The 22645-nt window shown below is 47.8% G+C and overlaps 2 protein-coding genes across 11 annotated transcripts in view; one reads left to right on the top strand and one right to left on the bottom strand.

The window, feature by feature from the left end:
• Positions 1 to 259: 259 nt before the first annotated feature.
• LOC116437958 (zinc finger protein 239-like) lies at positions 260 to 9373 on the top strand. Of its 4 annotated transcripts, none has more exons than XM_032096375.1 (4): positions 260 to 447; positions 931 to 1123; positions 3364 to 3450; positions 3888 to 9373. In XM_032096375.1, the coding sequence occupies exons 2-4, from the start codon at positions 1111 to 1113 to the stop codon at positions 4805 to 4807; spliced, it is 1020 nt and encodes a 339-aa protein (XP_031952266.1). In that variant the 5' UTR covers positions 260 to 447; positions 931 to 1110; the 3' UTR covers positions 4808 to 9373. The 4 variants fall into 4 exon arrangements, with proteins under 4 accessions (XP_031952266.1, XP_031952257.1, XP_031952283.1 ...); XM_032096366.1 differs by having other exon boundaries at positions 908 to 1123; XM_032096392.1 differs by lacking the exon at positions 931 to 1123 and having other exon boundaries at positions 3285 to 3450.
• A 4957-nt stretch (positions 9374 to 14330) lies between these two features.
• ILDR2 (immunoglobulin like domain containing receptor 2) overlaps positions 14331 to 22645 on the bottom strand; it is a 39470-nt gene continuing 31155 nt past the window's right edge. For 3 of the 7 annotated variants that reach the window (XM_032096307.1, XM_032096340.1, XM_032096332.1), the window contains 4 exons: positions 22233 to 22349; positions 20607 to 20817; positions 18903 to 19644; positions 14331 to 18139 (listed from right to left, as the gene is read on the bottom strand). In XM_032096307.1, the coding sequence (XP_031952198.1) occupies positions 18918 to 19644; positions 20607 to 20817; positions 22233 to 22349 (1055 nt within the window). In that variant the 3' untranslated portion in view covers positions 14331 to 18139; positions 18903 to 18917. The remainder of the gene's footprint in view (positions 18140 to 18902; positions 19645 to 20606; positions 20818 to 22232; positions 22350 to 22645) is intronic. The other 4 variants (XM_032096324.1, XM_032096355.1, XM_032096316.1 and 1 more) reach the window with 2 other exon arrangements.

Raw genomic sequence — 22645 nt, 5'->3', positions numbered from 1 at the left:
GGTGTGGAATATCCCTACAGCCAGTTCTCGTCACCCATCCCGGCTACGCTCCCGCCCAGTTTTCTTTCGTGCAGCTCCTCACTGGCAGAGCATCACACACACACATTTAAAAAATCCTTGACTTAGGATATAAACACGACTTGTAGCCGAAACCCAAGCACCGCTGTCATCAGCATTATTCCTCGCGCTGAATCCGGGCGGTGTGGGGCTGCGGGGCGGGGTTATCCCGGGAATGCGGGGGGGTACCCAGGGCAGCGGGGCTTATCCCGAGGCTGGAGGGGTTATCCCGGGCCGCGGGAGGTAATGCCGGGGATGGTGGCGGTACCCCGGTGCCGAGGAGAAGCCCCCCGGGCCTCCCCGGTTCTCTGCCCGCCGCCGCCCCGCCCAGGAAGCGCCCTTTGCCCGCGGAGCAGGATCCGGAGCGCCGGGATGGGAGCAGCCCTGCAGGTAGGCTGGGCGCTGTCCCCGCCCGCCGGGATGGGGGCCGGGGGCGCCGGGCTTTGAACCCCCTTCCGTGGCAGAGCCTTTGAGTGCCGGCCCTGCGGAGGAAAGAGGCGGCCGGAGGAGACGGGGCAGGGCCAGCTTGTCCCTTCTGCCGCTGCCGTGCCTGCCTGCATCCCGTGCCGAGAGCGCAGTTCCCCCCGTTCCCGTCCGCCGCACAGCAAAGGCCTGTCCTTCCCCAGCTCCCACCAGTGCTTCTGATCGCACCAGCTCTGCCCCCTGCCCCGGCTCGGTGGGAAATCCTCGTCCCCTCCCGTTCTGCCTCCTGTCCCCCCACCCTACTGTGTGATCAAATCTGACAGCGCAGGGAAGGGGGCTCTCACCACACCGGGGGGTGCAGCTGCATAATTAGCAGCTTTCGGTGATTCAAAAAAAAAATGTCATCACCTTTTGATTTTACCGCAAGCATTATCTGCCCCAAAAAAATAGCTGGGGAGAGGAAGATTTGAACGTCTTCTTAAGGCCGTGGGGAGAGCACTCGGCTGCTGGTGGCACATCAGGAGCACAGGAAGCTGGGAGTGTGGAGCTCTGCCCTAGGATGAGTCCCAGAACCTCCATACCTCGCTATAGCCATGGCAGGAATACAGAGCTGGGTGGTCGGAAGAGAACATGAGTAGCCAAGGTAAAGAGCGTCCATTGTAGGATCCAAATGCCAAAACAGGCTATTACAACACTAAAGCCAAGGCCCCAGGAACAGTAGGGTTTGTCTGCAGAGCCTCCCTGAGAAGGTCCAGATTAGGTACCCTTCATGCCTTGTTTTAGTAAAGCTGTGGACATTGCCTACAGGAACCTCACGTACACAGATGATCTCCCTGTTTTGGTTTTCACATTCAAGCAATAACTCAATACACCCAAGGATATGCTTCTGCTAGTAACAGATGAAATCCCTGCAGGAATGTCCCCTCTGTTGATGCAGTTTGTGCCCTCCTTTCACAGACACATGATTGTGATCCTGGGAAAGGAAGAAGTACTTTCTTCGTCCAGACTGCCCTATTAGTTGTATAGAAGTTATCTGTTTCCTGCCATAGCAAATCTGAGCATAGCAGCAGTGTCAGTGGCAACCTGAACTAGGAATTTGTGCTGGGTCAGAAGGGAACTCTTCCTTCTACCTTGTCTGCCTGCTGAGATGCTCCCCAGGGCAGTGGTTGTTGGGCATTTGTCAGATGCTGGTACCACCTCTGAAATGCTGATGGATTTGCTCCCCCAAAGTTCCTGTTTGTTGACAGCTTTCAGAGCAAACCCCTTCTGTTTGGTGAGTTGCCTGGGGGAGCTGTCTGTGTGTGGACACGGTTCTGACTGCAGCTCTGGCGCGGGGGCTGCCCATCTGGTGCCCCTTGCAGCATGTAAATAGCTTGGGCTGGCTGAGCTGCCAAACTGTTGCAGCAGAAATTCTCAGGAGTGGCAAAATCCTGAGAGCTGCAGGGCTGCAGAAAGCAACCTCCCTTTATATACCAGCTTGGAACTGCTGGAAACAATCCATCTGCAAGGGTGGTCCACTTCAGCTTTCAGCAAATACTTGAAGTAGGGACTCAGATTAAGGCGGTTTTTTTTGCTAAAGCTTTCTTTTTGCTCATCTGTTTATGTTTTCCTTCTTGATTCTGCAGCTCACAACTGCAGCCTTTTTCTTTTGCTTGCTCACTTTGCTTCTGTCCAGCTTTGCCACAGAGAATAAAAGACTTCAAGACTGGTGGTTTTGTAATCCCTGGCACCTGAGGTCCAAAACTGTTCCGTTCATCTGAGCTGTCTCCTTGATTCTGACACCATCCAGTCCCTTATTCCCATCATTAAATAGCTGGTGGTGGATGAAGTGGTCTGGGCACCCATTAGTTTGCAGTGTTTTGCCCATCTGTCCAGTAAGTCAGTTCCATCTGGAGCTTGAGTGGTTGTGCAGCATCTTTGAAGTGATAAAAACAAGTAACTCCAAAGATTGAAAGGAGACAGGGGGGAAAGTAATGTCTTAAATGCCTTAAAAATATCCCCATGAGTGATCCCAGCTTTAGCTGTGGTGCACGTCGCTCCCTGGTCCTAGATTTATCCCCCTGGTATCCCTTTCCTGCTCTCTTTGATTCTTACCTTTTAAAATAAAATGGGATCTTTCTTACCATTCTATTTTCCCTGTTCTTCTGCCTTTTCTCTTCAGCAACTGCTAATGCCAGCCTTCTTGGTGCTAACTGCTGATGCTTACTGTTTGGCTGGTTTTGGCCTCAAAATAGTAAATACTGACAGAGAAATTCTTGTCTTGGGTGTTGATGGCATTTGCAAGGGCAGCCTGCCCAACAGTTGCATTCATGGTGGTTGTTGGAGCTCAGCAGGGATGCCAGGCTGGGAACTGGCAGAATCCAGCCAGAGTAGACAGGACATAAAATTGCTTTTTTGTTGGGTTTTTCTGCCTCAGCCTGAGAGTCTTGGAGGAGAAAGAAGAGATGAGATAGCAAATAAGAAAATCGGATTCTGGTGTCTAAAAAGTAATTGTCTATGTAAAATACTTTTAGGAGAGTAATTAGACTTTTGGCTGTTGTTATTGAAGAAGTGTAAGTATGGTTGGATTTTGCTCTTTTCTGACACCTGTATCTATGATTACTGTCAACCAATTCCGAGCCTAGCTCGTCTGGTGCATGTCCTAATGTGTATCACTTATCAGAAGAGGGGCAGCCTTGAGTCTCCTTTAAAGAAAATATCTGACACCAGATACCTCAGTAGTGCACAAGATGTCCCTAAATGTTAGTTGTGCTCAGTTGACTCCATTCCTTTAAGTAACCACTCTGTTTGTTCCCAATATTCAGCAGGGTCAGTGGATTTTAGGACAATATGACAAGCTCTGAATATTCAACTAAGGTTGCTTTTGTTTGCTCCTGCACGAAGGGTTCCTGATTGTTGAACCTGATGTAACTGCACAGATGGACCAGGGAGAAGAACAGGAATTCAAAGCCTTGGAGGAGACACATACAGGTGAGGAACAAGTTATATAAGTCTATAAACACAGAGCAAGTGAAATGCCCTTTGGGCTGCCTCAGTGCTATTTGAGCCACTTTATTTTATGCAGGTCACATTCAGACTTGCTCTTTCCCCCTCAGGGAAGGCAGTCTGCTTGTCTTTCTCAGCTTGCAGGTAAGGGTGTGTAGGAAGAGGGAGTATTAAGAACGTGTGAAGGTTTTTTGGGGATAAGGAGACACCTGTAGCATTGCCCTTGGCTCTCCTGTTCATGGCATGTCTGCTCTGGGTCCTATGATGAGGCTACAGAGCTTCTCCAGCTGGGTTGCCATTTGCTCCCAGTCTTCCATTTACTGCTTCTCCTGTGTGGTGCAAAGAAGGCTCCCTAAGGTAACAGCTTGCCTGTTTGCTGTGCCAGTTCCCAGTGGGAAACACAGTCGTATTTTCTTCTCCAGGTGGTGAGCTGGGGCCCCTTCCAGATCACCTTACAAGCGCATATCTGCAGGACGCCTTGGCAGTGGGCTCCAGAGGAGGAGAGGAGCAGTTTGGGGACAGCCATGGAAGTCAGCGTGGTTGCTCAGAGCCTCAGCAAGGTGGCTGTGAGGAGGAGGAGGAGGTTAAGCTGCCCTGTTCTGACATCAGCCTGGTGATGAAAAGGCAGGGGAGAAGGGTGGCAGCCTCACGGCGAGCCCCTCGCGTGGAGCGCCCCACCATCTGCCCAGAGTGTGGCAAGGGCTTCAGCCGGAGCATCCACCTGCTCCAGCACCAGCGCATGCACACCGGCGAGCGCCCCTTCCTGTGCGGGGACTGCGGCAAGGGCTTCAGCCAGAGCTCCCACCTCGTCCAGCACCGGCGCGTCCACACGGGCCAGAAGCCCTACACCTGCGCCGAGTGCGGGAAGAGCTTCAGCCAGAGCTCCAACCTCCTCAAGCACCAGCGCATCCACACGGGGCTCAAGCCGTACGCGTGCAGCGAGTGCGGCAAGTTCTTCAGCGACAGCTCCACCTGCATCAAGCACCAGCGCATGCACACGGGCGAGCGGCCCTACAAGTGCCCGGCCTGCGGGAAGAGCTTCAGCCAGCACTGCCACCTCCTGCAGCACCAGCGGGCCCACGCCGGCGTCCGGCCCTACGGCTGCGGGCAGTGCGGCAAGCGCTTCGGGCAGAGCTCCGACCTCATGAACCACGCGCGCACCCACACCGGCGAGAAGCCCTACAAGTGCAGCCAGTGCGGCCGCGGCTTCAGCGGCAACTCCAACCTCATCAAGCACACCCGCATCCACACCGGGGAGCAGCCCTACCGCTGCTCCCAGTGCGGGGAGAGCTTCCGCTTCCAGCCCCAGCTGGTGCGGCACCAGAAGCACCACGCGGAGTAGCTGGTGGAGAGGAGACCACCATGGACCATAGGAAGCTGGCTGGTGCTGGGAAGATACAAAGCTGCTCCCTGGACATCTTGTATGGGACATGAATTTTGGTGGAGAGAGCCCTCAGAGCCTGTCCCTTTTTTTACTTTTTTTTTTTTTTAACTTTTTTTTGGTTGGATTTATCCAAATCTGTCTGTGAGCACTGCCCAGCCACTCAAGCCAAGAGGGAGGCCACTGCTGATTGATTTAAATGAACTAGAGCACGTTCACTGTGGTGCAGTGGTTGTTGTGAGCCTCTCTTTTGGGGATGAAGAACACAAAGGTACTTACTCAGTGTGGTACCTTCAAGGACAGAGAGAACATAGAGACATTCCAAGGATCAGTGTCTTTTCCTGTTATTTCTAGTGGGGAGTGATTTTTATCCCAGGATAAAACAGCTAAAATTTGTACCCGTTTCTTGTACAAGCTGCCTGTGTTTTCCCTCACACTAAGGCCACAGGATGATTGCTTCCCATAGAATCCATGTCTCCCACATGCCAGTAGTCTTGCTTTTAGATGGTGTTTGCATCTATTTATCTGAAACCCCTGCAACGCTGTGCTGGGTGCCTCTGCGTGCATGTTGTGGGCCCAGCTGATGCTCTTTTGGGGCCACATCTATGAAGCAGTGCTTTTGCTGGGTTGTATCATCGTTAAATTGACAATTCCACAAATCATGCTGCCATCTGACAGCTTAGCCCTCAGAAGCACCTACCTTAACCTCCTAATAGGTGTTTTAGAGTCTTGTTTAGGCGCTTTTGTGGGTGGCACTTTATGAATGTTTTTATAAGGCTTTAAAAAGTATTTAGGATGACTTTTTCAGTTGTGGTCTTTTAATTGTCTGATGAACTGAAAATGAACAAGAAAATGATGCACAGAAAAATGATGGCATTTGAAAAATAAGCTGTGTCAAACTGATTTTATATTAAATGTTAAGCATTTTTTCTTGCATAAAACTTTTAAATTCAAACACTACAGTTTTGAGTTGTTAATGATTACAAAGGGGTAATTATTTCTCAACTGATTCTGAGAATTTCTGTGATGTTTTTGTGAGTGGTTTTGACAATTTTAATAATGACTTTCTAAGGAACATGAAGGAGACAGGATTCTGAGAAAGCAGAAGGATCTGACCTCTGGAGAGGTCTTCTTCACTTTGAGGAGGAGAATACTACTACTGGAAGTCTGTCCTTAATAGGATTTCTAGCTCAGGCAACCGCTTGGTACGGGGGAGGAGGAGGGAACTGGCAGTAATAACAAAGATGTTAATATCTCTAGCATGGAAGAACTCCCTGTAATGAGCGTGGCAGTATATACTGAAATGCCTGTTCCACCCACGAAGACAAACAGGGGAAGAAATCACAGTGTGCTTCAGGCAAGAAAACGAAGCAATCAAATCTGTTGTGCTGCAGAATTTTTATTTTCAGCACCACACACAGGCCTGGTGCAAACAATGAGCTTTCACACAGGGCTGAGCTCCCAAACGGGGGAGATCACTTAGGGCAAAGAGAACACCCAACGTGAAGAACACAGGATCCTGAGGAAACCAGCAAGCTGTGACCAGAATATGACTGGAATTCCTGGCTGAGTAATGTGGATACATCCATGCCTCCCTTAGCCACCAGCTGCTGCCACAAAGAGCACAGCTTCTTGCTCCATTGGCGGCAGATCTGGTTTAAGTCATTTGGTCTCTACTCCCACCTTCTCCCCAAGAGCCTGAATTAATAGAGCTGTGCTGAGTAAGTGTTCACATGGCTGTGCTCTTAAGATCCATAAGATGATCCATGCTTTTTGAAGTACAGATTCTGGAGAGTTCACTCCAAACTCCATTAGTCCAATCTACACCACAGGCTCATGAGGAGCAGGGTATGTACCACTGAAAGGCTTGGAGTCAGTGAACAGACAGGTGAAAAAAAGGAAATAAATAGTGTGGCCAGTATTGCTGTTAGTTCCCAAGAAATACATCATTTAAGATGTTTGTTGCTTTCCTTCCTCTTCTTTTTAATGTTTCTAAAAAGGGCTAGACCTGAAAAAGCCTGACACATTGCCTTTGTTGTTTCTGCATTCCCAGCCCCATCAAGAAAGCGTTCATTGCCACCAGAGGACGGAAACTGCAATTCATTTTTGTGGTGTCTTTGCTGCACATGCTGTTACCAAAACGTGTTTATTCTGAAGGGTAATTCTGCCCCCATAAAGCAGCTGAAAAGATGTCTCTTGCCTCAGAGTTGGAGTTTCAGCCAATTGTGTATGTTTGTGGAATGGACAAAGCCAGGCCAGGGTGGTGACATTTACACAGTAAAAGGTGCCAGGGGCACAGAAGCCAAGCAGTGTTAGCCCAGGTGAACTCTTTTGCTCTAATGCTGTTTCTGTTCATTTTTCAAACTAGGCACGTGTAGAACCTGCTGATGGGCATTATCTACACCCAGTAAGTCCTCACACAAACACTGCTGCTGGGCAGCCCCTGTGCCCTCACTCTCCACTCCGGCCATGACAAGCCAGGGCACTTTGTGCTCTCTCTGTTCAGTCACTACAAACCCCATAGTTCAGAGCCCACTGCGTCCAATTCAACTTCATTGCATGGTTAATTCAGATTCCCTTAGCTGGGAGCCAGGGGGAGTGGGAGAATTACGAACATCTGAGGACATTTTCTGTCCCACACTTTCCGTGTTCTCTCTTAGTCATTCATTGAGGTACAGGAAGAACGGGCAGTGGGCCATTTCGGGATCAGCCTCTTTCTAGAAATGACAAACAAAACTGCTGTGAGGACTTGCCTGTATGCCTGCTGCATGACTCCTCAGAGAGTTGGCTGTCAGGTTCTCAAAATGCCAGGTTGCCACCTAACTGTGGCCTGGACCACATGTTGGTTTTGGTGCACCTTGTGCCCTGGTCTTCTAGACTTGTAGCTCTTGCTGCAAGTGCCCCCATGGACAGCCTTGTTCAGCTGGCAGCGAGAGTGACTGAATGTGGGCTGTGGCAAACAATTTTACTCCAGAATATACAGTATATATAGAAGAGAGTACACTAATCCCTTATGCAGAGCAGATGGGCAGGGACAGCACCCAGGTTCACTCCTTGGGGCTGTATTACACACGGGTGTAGACAACATAAGGGTCCTAATCAGCTAAGATGTAAGATGATCGGTGTCCATGCAGCATTTTTGTGTTGCCACTCGATGTGCTGAAGCACACCAGCGTGTTACCCTTCACTTCGCTTGAATTTAGTGTTAATCTGCAGGCAGCTGTTTTCCTTTTCCAGGCGCTCCCTACTGGCCGCTTCACAAACACCAGTGTTCTTCATTCTCCTAAACAGTTCGTCCAGTATTTTGACCATGATTTTTTTTTTTGTTTTTTGTTTTCCCATTAATCTGAACACGTTTAATCATGAAACCAAATGTCACTGAGATGCTCAAACAGGAAATCAGTTAAGCTTAGCTGCAAGGGCAGCTTCTTAATTGATTTGCTTGCAAGTAAGGTTGAGCTTTTCACAGAAGTGTGTGGATCTCAGATCTTTCCAACAACACTGTGCTGCCTTTCAAAGATCTTTGAAGTAGTACAAAACTAGGCTTCTGCTCTTCAAACACTTTTTTGAAATGTGTTCTCTGCATGCTGCACATGCTTGAGTGTTGAACTTTCAGACTTAAAATTCTCTTGAAATCCTCTAAAACCCCTTGTTGTTGGGAGCTCTTTAACTCCAGGCTCATTGATATGATGAGGGAAGTTGGTACACTTAGGAATTGTTTCATCTACAATGCAGCATCTTCTCTTAATTAAGAAGTGTCTCTCATCAGGATGACAGGCTGTCCATAGAGACCTCTTGATTACAGAGCTCTGCTACAGTAACTTTCCTTTTACAGCTATTCACAAGAACCAGTCTAGACTGCATTTTACTGAAACTGGGGAGTGAAATTTTCCATTCAGGCATCATACTGGCCTGAACAGAAGGCAGCCTCAGATCTCTCTTCTGAGGAGCAGAGACAAAAATTTATATATATAAATATATATTTCTATTTAAAGAAAAAAAAACCAAAAAAACCCCCCACAACTCCCAAACCCATTTCATCATTTCACTTCCCCAGTTCTAATTAAAACATACCTTGGGCTCAGAGGTTGCTACCCACTCAAGTTCTGTCATTCTGCCCATTGGGTGAGGGCCTATTTGTGCATGGGACCAAGTGCTCTCCAAGCCTTGGCAGCTCAGCTCCCCAAAGATGCAGGTTCCAAATTGCATCAGTTGGTTCTGGCTGCCAAAATTGCACATTGCAGTCTCTGTAAACTGGCTGCACTGGGGTGTTGTGTGCACTGTGGTTTTACTAATTTGAGTAGTTTTACTTTCTCAGAAATCCTGAATACTTGACTGTGCTGAAAGTGTCAATTCAAGAAACTGGGACTCCAAGTTCTAAAGAAAAATGTTCCAGGTACCAGGTCCACACATCATTTCTGTATTCACTCAGTAATTGTGGCCAAGTTCATGCATGAAGATTTGTAGAACCTGCATTTTAGACAGGTACTGCTCAAACTTTAACTGTGTAGGCCTACTCTTCAAAGTCTAACATGGCCAAAAACCTGAAAGAGAAATCCAGTAGGAGTTTACATAGCTAAGATAGCCTTCATTTTAGTGACCTCACCCTTCTTGCAGAATCAGTGATGCGAAGATGGTATCTTTACACTTTTTACACACTTTACACATCTTTTATGCACTTCACACAAGGTAAAGCTTTTAGCTTTTTCTGCTACTGTTTTACCTGATCTCCACCCTACTGGATGTTGAAAGTCCTTGCGAAAACTTGTAATTCCAAGGTGAGCAGGCCTGAGGCCTGTAGAAACACACATTCTGGTTTTGCCAGGAAGCAGAGCACTTTGAGAAACTAAATGAATTAATCATTTAGCAGGCTCTTGAGTGTAAAATGCAACCAGTTGGAGATCTGCCTCTCACTACCCTGGAGTACCTATTCAGACACAAGTGCACTGAGTGATCTTTTGCTCAAAGAGAAGATCTGATAACTGGGACAAGAAAATCACTCCCACCTGCTCTGGAGAGGCTGATGGAAACGAACGTGACATGTTAGCAGAAAGGATTTCTGTCACACAGCAAGGACTAAATGAAAACACTACACCTGCTGTAGTAAGTAGTGCTGTGCAATTTTAGGCAATTCTTTCAGACTCATTTCTCTAATTCAGAAATGGCCCTGAATCACAAACCTGTATCCATGAGCCAAGTGCTCATGGGTAGCTGAGCATGGAAGAGTGCAAGTTGTAAGCAGGAATTACGGTGGGAGCTGTAGGGCACCTCTGCCTTGCTGGCACAAACACTTCCCCACCCAGAAGTGACTTCCTGCAGAGCTGGGTGACCTCTCCCTGTTGCTGTTGTCAGGTCTTCCTCACCCCCATTAGTCTTTAAGGTAGGGATGGGCACCTTTCCTGCTCCATGTTGGCTCAGAGACTTCTGCAGAGGGGGAGCACTGAGGGACAGAGGAGTGCTAAAGAAGCCCAAAGAAACACTGAGCACGTTGACAGGTGGTAAAATAGAGGAGGAGTGACAATTTTCAGAGCCAAGAGATGCTGTGCCTTGCACAGAGAAATACAGAGCAGAGCTGGGAGCTGCTTCTCTTGCACCTGACTGCTGATAACACCTATCAGACACAATCTAAATGTGCAAATGCTGTTCAGGTTACACCTACAAACAGTGTGAGTCTTAATCCATTATTTACAACACGGAGACAGGATCTGAATGAAGTTGCTTGTTTATGACACAAAAATCATCAGTCCAGAGTACTGCAGACTTTAGGACAAAGAGGCCAAAAGAAAAGAACATGTCTGTACTAAAAAGATAAAAGATTTCTGAATAAAATAAAGTTTTACATCTGCAAGACCAGGGGAGAGTTTATCCTTTCTCTGAAGGAGTGTGGCTCCATAGGGTACCTGCATGGATTTTTTTGTATGAAAATGCTGGGCAGAATGTTTTTGTATGGTATCCTGTGAATGGTATGAGATTTATGAAGGGTCTGCTGCTCCACTGGAAAATGTTTGGTTTATTGGCCATTAATCAAAAAAAATGGGTTGAAAACTACTCATGTAAACTGCTCATATCTTAGCAAAAATTGGGCAAATTATTTGCCTGCAGGATAATAAAAAGGCAGATTGGTGGTAGCTTTTCCTGCTTTTATTCTCCATGGTGACAACTCAAAAGCAATGACTTCGATACTGTATGCATGGCAAATGTATAATGCTTGGTAATTGGGGATGTGGATGTGTCCCAAAAAGCTATAGAAGTGTTACATTTTCATTACAGAGTATTGTTACGTCCTTCTCCCCTCATATTGAAAAAGTTCATTACAGGGGAGGACAATCTAAGTAAAATAGCAGCAGCAAAGAAAGCCACTCACTCACTGTGTAATGGCTGGGAAATGGCTGTGGTAGGCAGCAACAGAGGCAGGGAAAAAGCCCAGCTCATCTGTAAACAGCAAGAGGATTGTACCCCTGGGCCAGGGCTCAAGTTTCCCTGGACTGAATTTTGCTTTTAAGCCAAGCCTGTCGACTTCTAGTTCACACTTCTAACTCACATGTCATTAATAGCACCTTGGAACACCGTTTGCTTTCTGACTCATTAAATGCTGCTGCTCTCTGCCACTGCTCTCACCAAGGACAATGCAACCTGAATGCATTTGCTCCTGCGGCTTGCACTCCATAGCTCTGACTGCGGCTGCCCTGGGGTTGAAAACAATACCGACTCGTTTTGAAATCATGTTCAGCTTTAATTTTTAAAATGTTTCCAGTAACACCCCTGCTTGGGCTTGAGAGAGTATCTAGAGGGCTTGGGCTTTTGTTGCGGGCATTCTGCAATTTTTGCTTTTATGGGGGTAAAAATGCCTTTTTTACAAAACACCACCCGTTCTACATCCAAGCTGCCTGGAACCCCTAGGCACAACACTGAAGGCTGACTGGAAATAGCCAAAGGAAAGCACAGGGGTCAGAGAGGCATTACAAGCATGACAAAACATGACAGGCAAAAGAGGTGGTGGCCTCCTCCCCTGGCAAAGGCCCCTGTGCAGGCAGGGGTGAATGCCAGAAAGAATTATAAAGGTTACAAGAGAATTCATATGGGAATCGTGGCAGGTTCCTTCCTTTAGTATTAGCTAACTTTATTATTTAGATTTTTGCTGTTTCTAATGCTGGTAAATCCAGCTGGCATTTCTGAGATCACATCAAAATGATAGCTGTTCCTTCACATTATACAATGGATACTTTTTCTGATCTTCCAGGCAATGGGAAAGGGACTTCAGGAGCCCCAGGTGACTATGAGGGTGGTTTCGACATCACAGCTGTTGTAGCAACCATGTACAGCCAGTAGAGCCTGGAGATGCTGCACCACAGAGATTTCTGGAATTACAGGGGCAAATCTGCAGCACCTGGCAGATGCCAAAGGCATCTTTGCTTCTGGATTCTACTTTGCTCCAGTAAAAAAATGGGCTAAAGCCCCTTTAGCTCTTATTTCCACATGTCCCAAACCCTGTACCTAGTCACAGCGAACGGATCATCACCCACATCTTGTGTGAAAGCTACCTGGACAAAAAGACAGCTCCATGCAGTTTCTCAACAATCTCCACATCATTAAAATTATTTTCAGAATAGCTCAGGCATGATAAAACACCATGGTGCTGCATTTATATACCTGGAACAGTTTGTGGCAAGGCTTGACTCCTGAAATATTTTGTGATTGCTCCTTCTCAGGGATCTATCCCAGGGGCTGTCCTTTATCTCTCCGAGATGCAGCTCTGGGGTGCACTGCTGATGGCCACCCCTGACCCAGCTCCAGCAACGAAGGTGGGGATGTTACAGCTCCAGTCCCCTGTACCATATGCCAGCATAAAGACCTGAGTAATTCTGACTGCCTGTTTCAGCTGATAAATGCTGGGAGTTTCTCTTAAGTATTCAAAGTGCTAATTTTGTTAATTTTCCATTTCAGTGGAAATTGAGTGTTCTGAAGATATTCACACTGAAGCCACCCACTGGAACTTTTACAATGCACCTTAAAGGAATAAAGGGATTGATGAGAAGTCATTACCATTGGTATTTATCTTCCTAGTCCATTATGTCAAAATCTTTTTTTTAGTAGCCAAGATCACTTTTGTTGACAGCACAGCCAAATCTACTGCTGATGCTCAATCCTGCTTTTGCTCTAGGGGCTCTTCTAAATTTTTACAGGATTCTCTCATCATCTGTTTTCTTAGCAAGTCACCATTGTGATGCTATGATTTTAAGACCACAAAACCCTCCATGTCCTTGACATGACCCAGACATCCATATCCAGTAAGAAAAGGATTTTAATTTTATGCCAGCAATAAAAATTGATCACCGGAAAACTTATAATTTGAGACCACATAATAGCCAGGCTCATTATTATTTCCCAGTGCCAGCATTCTGCAGGTGTTCTGAAAGATGGCACAGACACAAACCATTACTCCTCTCTTGAAACATGAGGCTCCTCTCAAGCTGTCTGTCAGTCTCTGGCCCCCTGCTCCCCTGCTGCAGGAGTCACAGGTCATTAGGGTTGTGTAGCTGTGCAGGTACTCTACATCACCCCTCGCTTCTTGATTTGGTCCATTGGCTGCTGCTGCAGACATATTTCTAATGGGAAAAATAAAGATGGCCTGAGGACAGACATGATCAGTAGCTGAAAATTCCTGGAGATTTGTACAGCAAAATACGAAATCTAAAACTTTAGAGCAAGGTTGCTGCTGCCCAGATCTGACTTCAGGTGATGCCATGATGATTTTTTGCCTTTTCTTTTATACCCCTGTTATACCTTTTTACAACTTCTATATTCTTAGTGCTTTTTGCCTACATTCTTGGACTTGTTTGTTCAGCTAAGAGACTTTAAACATTTTAGAAGCTTCGTAGTTAGGGATCAGTGTGCCCCAGACCCCAAGGTCCTCTCCAGAACACATTCTGTAAACTGGGACAGAACCATCCAGGGGAAGCTTCCTTGGGGAGGGGGACTCATTCGGGCCTCTCATTTGGGAATTTTTGATAGCTATGCTAATTAGTAACACCTATAATGTTATACCAGATCTTTTGGGGGTGTGCATTGCGGTGTGCATTTCAGTGCATTCGACCTGGACGTAGTGCACCTAAGGATCCTTAAAATAAATACCAAAGTAAAACCCCTTTTTCCCTCCTAACCGTGTTTGACTCTTGATTTTAAGACCAGGAAAAGGCATCACAGGCAATTAAGGCCTCCTTTTTTTCTTTTCTGCAGCTGAAACTTTTATCACCTGATAAAACCCATAGAATCCCTAGTCATAAAATCTTCAATACTCTTCCAGGTACTTGGATTCAAGAGACATTTCCAAGTTCTCACAAACAGTTGTTTCTACAATCAAGACAGTTTTCTTAAAAGAATTAGCTTGCAACTACTTATTTATAAGCTAGATACACAAATGGCAACTTCTTACACACAGTGTGCAGATGCCCTAAAGTACCAGCACTGAACAAAAAAACCTGACTCAAATAAATGAAGACTTGTATTTTTAATACACACAACTCATTCCTGAGGGCTTGATCAAATAAACTACAGTGACTGAGATAAGGGACAGAACATAACTGATATGAGAAGATTGTAATGCTCAGGCTTTCAGTATGATTTAAAAGACAGTAAAGATTCAAAGACTGTAAAATCACTGGTTTGGCCCCTTTGTGGCATAGTCAGATGCACTTTCAAATTTCAGTATCAACTGTTCCCTAGGTCTGCTGGATGTCTGATGGAAATGATAGCAGGCTAAGCTCCCTTGAAATTCATGGCACATGGGTTGCCAAGGTTTTCAGACTAACAAAACATCAACTTGCTAGAATCCTCATAGGTCAGGAATGAAATGTTTGATTTACAACAGCATGTAGTGAAGCTCCATAGACTTCTCAAGGCCCCAGAGTCCTCAGATGGCACCCAACTGCCCACCTCTTGCTAACTGTGCTGTGATTTTCCTAAAAACACACATTAATGATAAGAAAAGATGAAAATACTTAAGATGTTCATCTCTCCAGCCATAATACAGGTAGATGGTAAAGGCAGTTGCTAAGTTGCTCTCCCTGTTTGTAAAGTCATGGTACTCAGGTAGTCAGGTTCCCAGTGACTGGTGAAAGGGAAACATCCCACCTCTTTTAAAGAGGAATAAAACAACAGGACCCTGGGAACTCTTGACCAATCAGCCTCACCTCTGTGCCCTGAAAGATTCCTCTGGAAGCTATCTCAGGGTATATGGATGACAGGGAAGTGATTAAAGACAGGGGCATGGCTTCACCCAGGACAAATCATGCCTGCTTACTTGGAGACCTTCTATGAAGAGTGATGACATTGTGGATAAGGAAAATCCATCTGATGTCATCTGCCTTGACTTTCTGTGAGGCCTTTGACACAGTCCCACACAATACTGTAGTTTCTAAATTGGAGAGAGATGGGTTTGATGGATGGACTTGATGGACACAGAATTGGCTGGATGGACACGGAATTGGCTGGATGGCCACATCCAGAGCATCAGGCAATGGCTCAGTGTCCAAACAGACATCAGAAACAAGTGGTGTCCCTCGTGGGCCTGCACCAAGCCTGACACTGTTCAATCCTCATAAATGGCACAGACAGTGGGACTGAAGGCCCTCTCAGCAGTCTGTGGGTCACACCAAGCTGAGTGATGCCACGGAGTCACTGGAGGCGAGGGATGCCATCCAGAGTGACCCTGGGACAGGCTTGAGGAGTGGGCCCATGAGAACCTCATGAAGTTCAACACAGCCAAGTGTGAGGTGCTACACCTGAGCCAGGGCAACCCCTGGTACTGATACAGACTGGGGCAAGAATGGACTGGGAACCCTGAGAAGGACTTGGGGAACTAGATGATCTTTAAGGTCCCTTCCAAACCATTCTATGATTCTATGATTTTATAGTGGTAAAGGTTGGACATGAGCCAGCCACGTGCTCTTGCAGCCCAGAAAGCCAACCATATCTTGGGCTGCATCGGGTGAGTGACCAGCAGGTCAAGGAGTGGAATTTCCCTCTCCTCTCTTCTCCCAAGACCCCACACAGAGTGCTGTGTTCAACTCTGGGGCCACCAGCACAAAGACATGGACCTGTTAGAACAGGTCCAGAGGGACACAAAAATGGTCACAGGGGCTGGAACACCTCTTCTATGAAGACAGGATGTTCAGCCTGGAGAAGAGAATGCTCTGTGGAGACCTTAGAGCAGCCTTCCAGTGCCTAAAGGGTCCTACAAGAAAGCTGGAGAGGGACTTTTTACCAGACTTTTTTACTTTTTTGCACTGATTTTCAACTAAAAGAGGGCCATTTTAGATTAGATACAAGGAAGAAATTCTTTACTGTGAGCGTGGTGAGACACTGGAACAGGTTGCCCATAGAAGCTGCAGATGGCCCATCACGGAAGTGTTCAAGGTCCGGTTGGATGGGGCTTTGAGCAACCTGGTATGTGGAAGATGTCCCTTCCCATGGCAGAGGGTTGGAACTAGATGATCTTTGAAGGCTACCTCCTGCACAAAAAACTCTGCAATTCCACAACTGTGTGGTCCTGCTGGCCAATCCCTCTCAGGCCAGGAAGACCCAGGACTGGGCTTTCCAAAACTACAGTCATCACTAGAGGAGTGTGGGAGAAGAAAGTCATCCTTTCATCAATGCACTTTCTCACATGAAAACTGTCATCAAATCTATGGAGATTTTTTTTGCTCTCCCCTGACCATTCCTGGTGGGTGAACAATCTGGCAAAGGAGTAATGCAGAAATTAATCTATCATTTTTATGGAGAACTGCAGTGATGTTACTATACCTTGTGTTCCAAACAGTACTGCCAGTATGAGCATCTGAGGCCAGACAGCTTCCCAAATTCCCACAGGAGCAACAAAGATGTCATTTCAGAGGCTGATAAGGTCCGTAACACAACAGGGCACTAAGTTGTTTCTAGGTGTAATAGGGATCAAGATACTGGACCTTAAAATGTTCCCATCATGTTCCCTCACATGATGATTTTAGCAGCTAAATAAATGACTGCATAATACCCTATGAAAACCAGAATGTCAGGCTTCCAAATGGTGTGAAGCACTCACTTCTAAATAAAGCTATTCCTGAGACAACAGCCACTAATACCACATCCCAACCAAAGTGAATGGAATGGTTTTAACTGAAAAGGTGACTTTCAAAACTTGTATCCATCCACAGTGCTAATTCTTTTCCCACTGCTGTTCGGGCTCTCTTCAGTGCCTAGAAACAATTCCCAGAAAGGAGTGATACCAGTGGCACAGAATGAGGGTCTGCAGCTGCCCTCTCGCTGAGGCTGTCCCCTTTTTGCTTCCTTGAAACAAAAAGGCCACTCACTGGAGTAGCAGAGGTGTCTGGTGGTGCTGGAAGCAGAGCACTAGGAAGGCTAGAGCACTGCTTTTAAAACAGCAGAGTAGGTACTCCAGCTTGAAGCTCTACAGGGTCACAGTTCAGCTGCAAGGAAATGCAACTGCATCAAAACAAAACACAGTTGGAAGCAGGGGGGAAACAAATCATGCTCTCATCACAATAAAAGCTACTTTGACCCACTTTTGAAACAATACATCAATCTCACCTGCAACTCTCATCACACAACGAACAGAACTAAATATATTGAACAAACCAGCTCATAATTGTCTCTTTCCCCATTCAGCCCTTATCAAGGTAACATCTCATCAGTCATTTCTTACAGTGTCTGAAAGGATGTAGATTTTCTTTCATGATTTAGGGCCTGATCAGCTGGAGGCAGTCTGCAGCTGTAAGAACAAGGCCTCCTCCCAGCATGGGGGTGATACAGAAAAGGCTTTAAGTATGGAGACAATTTTGATCCAAACGGAGAACTGAGGAGACAGAGAGAGCAAGAGGTACACAGGCCTCCCTCTGCACATGAGACAGGGCAAGAGGCACAAAGGCAGCCTCACTTGTAGTTCAGGGCTGCAGGGGCAGGAGGGACGTGGCTGCCGTCCAGTGCAGAATGGAGGGCACTGGAAAACACGGTGCCAAAGAGAGCCCCGGCCTCATTTTCCTGGCAGACTCTCAGAGCCGCTGAGATCGAGTGCTGTCCATGGCAGTCTGTCTCTTACAAAAGCCTCAGCTCCCCTGGATGAAACAAACAATTGAAACAGTCCATGGCTGATGGCTGCAGAGGTTCACAGAGGCTTGTCTTGCTCGTTGCTCTGCATCTTCTCCACTGCAGTCACCTCATGATTGATATCCAGCCCATCAACATGACAGGTCCACAACAACTTCAAACCACAAGGGACATCCTTGTTGGGAAATCATTCTGGGAGGAAAGAGAGAAGATTAAATGTCAACAGGAAAGCACTCATTGGAACAGACAAAGGGACAGACAAAACTTTGACAGAGACAACTAAACAGCAACGGCTTTGTCCACTCACAATCCAATCCTCTCTCCCACAGCTAAGCTACTCTAATGATAAAATCTCCCTCATGGCGAAGGCTTCCCCAGCTGGGGTAGATGGGGAAGATCCCCTTCCCCAGCAACGATGAACTCATCAGTCCTCACTAGCTTGGACCACATGTGGCAGGATGTTTTGCACTTGCTGGTATCCTGGGTGAGGAATGCCTTTGGCATGAATGGCCCCTACAGAAGCCCATGTACCCACAGGAGTCTGTGATCTCACCCCATTCAGGAAGATGTCTGTTTACGCCATCCCTTGCTACCAACCCAGAAGAACAAGAGCCTCTCAACCCTTCCTTAGCAAGGATTAAGGCCAAAGCAAAGCCCTATAATTCCTGTAAGGCCTGGGTAACTTCCCTACCATGATCCTCCTGAACTCTAGATAAACTCCCACCACCTTGGATTTACCAGGCCACATATGCCAAAGACATCCCTTACCTCCCCAGTCCCAGGCACATCTGGCTTTCCCCTCCATCATGGACTCCTGTGGAGGAGCTATCACCCCTTCTGGCTTCCTACACCCACAGTTCCTTTCCCCCTTCCCACAGGGAGTGACACCCAGACTCCAGGTGTCACCCTCCTGGAAAACCCCCTTGGCCCATCAACTCTGGTTAGTAACCCCTGCCTGGTGGCTCTCCGCTCAGCCTATTTGGACCAGGACCACCAGACATGGCCTCACTGTTTTCTTGGGGTCCTTTTTCCTCTTCTTGTCAGAGGCATTGAGGTAGGCCTGTTCCCTAGCCCTGTAGGAAGGGCCTCGGCTCAGCTCCCTCTCGCTGTAGGGGGGCAGGCTGTCCTCCTCCTCCTCGTCCTGCTCAGGGGACGATGACGGCGGCGGCGGCTGCGACTTCTCGGCTTTGTAGGTGGAGGGTGGTGACCAGGCATAGTATGTGCTCCCTCCCCTCTGGCTGGGCTGCGAGCTCAGCTTCGAGGGGGTTGCACAGTGGTCACCATTCTCGTCATAGCTCCGGGATTTCCTCTCCAAGACGCTGCTGAGGTAGGAGTGATCGTATTTCTGGCTGCCTCCGGGCGTCCGGCTCACCAGCCTGGGAAGGTGCTTCTCCTCGTGGGCCCGTCTGCGGGGCGGGCTGTAGGACCAGCCCCGATCCGAGTCCGTCAGCGGCTCCCGATTGCCCCTGCAGCGCTTGGTGTAGTATTCCTCCATGGAGCTGTCCTGGTGGGGCAGCCCCCCGCCGCGCCCGCTGTGCGACTCGGAGCGCTCGAAGCGCCGCATGTCCTGGCTGTCCGCCCGCCGCGGCCGCTGGCTGTAGGACTCGGCAAAGGCCGCCAGCTCATCCATGGACACGGCCGGCACTCCCACGGAGAAACTCTTACGGGACAGCATCTCTGACTTGGATCTCTGCTGGCTGGAAGAGGGAGGAGGTAGAGTTAGAGGGCAGGATCCAGCTGCACTCATCCCCTCAGCTGCCTGCACAGACAATGGAGGGAAACAGGCCCTCCTGGGAGCGTGAATCATCTGAACTGTTTTCATCGTCTTTCATCGTAGGAAAAGATTTATCACATCCTTGAAACCCCGGGTTCTCTCTGCTGTCTGTAAAGGCAGCTTAGCACAGATAGCTCAGGTTCTGCATGTCTAATGTTACCTGAGGTTATCCCCAGTTGCACCTGCCCTGTCCTCCAATATGCAGGGCTGCACCTGCTTCTCCTTCATCCTAGAGCTTGTAGGTGTATATCCTGCTGGAAAAACCCAAGAACCCAGCCATAGAAGCTCACAGCAGGGCAGTTTTGAAGCAGGTTTAAAGACAGTGAGCTGGTACAATAGCCCACTCCTGAAGGAAGGAAATCCCTGCCACTGCTTTTGGAATACTGGACTGCTTGTACATGAGGGAAGGTTGTGCCATCTCTCTTCTAGGCACCAGAGTGAGAGTCCTTTAGGCCTGGAGCACAGATCTCCTGGAGCACAGAGTCCTTTAAGCTTGGTGCACCAAAGCACCAGGGTGTGACTCCTAATAAAGCACACCACCACTGGGAAGTGCTGGAGGAATCAGGTACAAATTTCAAGAGAGATTTGCACCTTCCCACTTTGGGAAGGGTGGCCTGGTTCCCTAGTGATCTCACTTTTACGTCCCACTGGGACTACTAAAGCTGTACCTAGCTTTACCCAGCTGGGTAGGCTTCAGCAGGTTTGTGGCAATCAGCTTCATTCTGACCTCATCTAATGACATATCCAGATTTCCTATTTCTCTCTAGCCCCTCTCCCCTGCTAAGGAGAACAAGAGCAGAAGGAAATAGGGGAGAGCTACCAGTCCATCTGTCCCTTCTGCTCTCTTTGCCAGATAGAGCTGCTCCACAACGTGGTGTCCCTCACCTGTGCCAGTAGCTGTCCCGCTCATCCCTGTAATCAGATACAGCCTGTGATCTGGAGGTGCTGCCCCCGCCCACAACTCCTGCCCAGTACTCGGTGTCGCCGTCCATGTCCCCCGCGGGGGGCAGAGGTTTCCTCCGCGCCTGCCGGTAGGGCTGGCGGAAGTTCAGGTCCTCCTCGTGCAGCGAGCTCAGCTCAGACACCGTGTTGTTATCTGCAGGGGAGGATGGAGGAAAGAAACGAGATAGGCATCACCCGACGGCCGCCAGGCGGGGCTTCTGAGGGTATCACACATGGAATGAGATGCCTGCGTTCCAGATAACTGAGTTCAGCCTTCAGGAAGAGCTTACCCTCAGTAACACATGTGAGCTCCCCGCCCTTGTCAGGTGGGCACCAAGCTTGGTGGGACACCACTACAGCACAGAAGTTGTGCCACCTCCCCTTCTCCTGGTGTGAGACAGGCTGGCTCTGGATTTGGCCTGACTTGCCCAGCTAAAACAAAAGCAACCCCCTCAAAAAAAGATTAAGAAAAAAAGTAAAAGTCTGTCTGAATCACTGTCAGTCTCTACCCCATCAAGCACACTGACATCTGTAGGCCTGACATACCAATCTGCAGAGGTCTTTTTATAGTAAATCTTGTGGGTGGAGAAGACAGTGTGCTCAGCAATGACTGTTTTAGAAGTATATATAATTTGTTCGTTATGCCTAATCTGTACAGAGCTTTGATGTAGTGCCATTCCTTAAAGCTCTTCCCTTCAATGATTTTCAGGATCCCACATGTCTGTTTTAAGTGAGCCTCTAGCAGTACCTAACGTGGCTTAGCTCTGTGCTGCCCAGAGGAACTGAGCCCCCAGCCTGCCCTGTCCTCTGCACACAGCAGCCCCAGGACAAGGAACAGCACTGCAGGCCCTCCCCACACACCTTGTCCCACTCTGTACCTCTGCCTCCTAATGTGGGAAGATCCCCACTTGGGTTTGTGTTCTGACACACATTAAGTGCAGCCTCAGCCTTTATTTAAGGAAATAAAGCTTACCAGAGGCTATGGGAAGACAATGAGGAGTTCCACAGAGAAGCTCAGTTCTGAGTTTGCACCACGTCCCTATTCACCACCCTGCTCCTCCTGCAGGGCAACAGCCACTCCAGACAAACTTCCTGCTTCCTTCAAGCCACACAGTGGTCACTGCAGCCCACAAAACATCCTTTCAATAAAATTATCCCTCTCCTATTTTGCCATGCTGGGAATTTACAGACACCACACTCTTAAGAAATTGTGAAAACAATATCCCAGCTATTATCACACCACAGGTTGTAGAAGGTATGGGTAGGGACTTGGCTTTTCAGATACTGATGATCCCAAAATTTAATTATATGAGTGGACAAGTTTCATGAGCTTTTCAGTAACACTCACTTTGCTCTAATTAATAATGATTAGGCAAGCACCAGACCTTTAAAATCAGAACATACCTGTAGATACCTAAAATCTAGACTTTATCTGTCCCAATTACATATCCTAAACATCATATCCTAAGGGCTGAGGCTGAGGCAAACCAAGTGAGCTTCTAACTATGAATTTGCAGTCTTTCTTAGGTCAGTGGGGGGGAAAAAAATCAAACCATGCTTGTTTCTCACATCGTTCTCGCATCCTTCTAGCTGGGTCAAACTGAGCCAATTCTTTCTCGACATAGTACAGCACCTTCATGGAGTCCCTGTCCTTGTCAGTCTGGATCCTGTACCCTTTGCGCACTGCTAGGGAGAAGAAAAGAAAACATTAGAGGAAAATCCATGTAAGAACAAGGAGACTTTCCCACAACTCTGCTTCTACAGTTGAGCTCACGTCTGCAGGCAGGTAGGCTGCGTCAAAACACACTGAGTCAGTCGCTGCTTCACCAGAAATTCATCTACAGTGTGGGATGTGAAGTTGTAAGCACTTGCATCATTTTAAAAGTTTGCAGGAACAGCAAAAACGGCTTGGAAACGCCCAGTTTGTACAACCCAATACATCTGGTGATGGACACTGAGCATGGTGGGACATCCTCACAGCA

The sequence above is a fragment of the Corvus moneduloides genome, chromosome 2 (genome assembly GCF_009650955.1).
Source record: "Corvus moneduloides isolate bCorMon1 chromosome 2, bCorMon1.pri, whole genome shotgun sequence".
Taxonomy (NCBI): Eukaryota; Metazoa; Chordata; class Aves; order Passeriformes; family Corvidae; genus Corvus; species Corvus moneduloides.
This window is presented reverse-complemented; position numbering and strand designations above follow the sequence as displayed.

What these genes read in the sequence shown, in the direction of transcription:
- LOC116437958 (XM_032096375.1), top strand. An exon ending in CTTGGAGGAGACACATACAG is followed by an intron (nt 3,451 to 3,887) that starts GTGAGGAACAAG and finishes TTTCTTCTCCAG; the next exon opens with GTGGTGAGCTGGGGCCCCTT.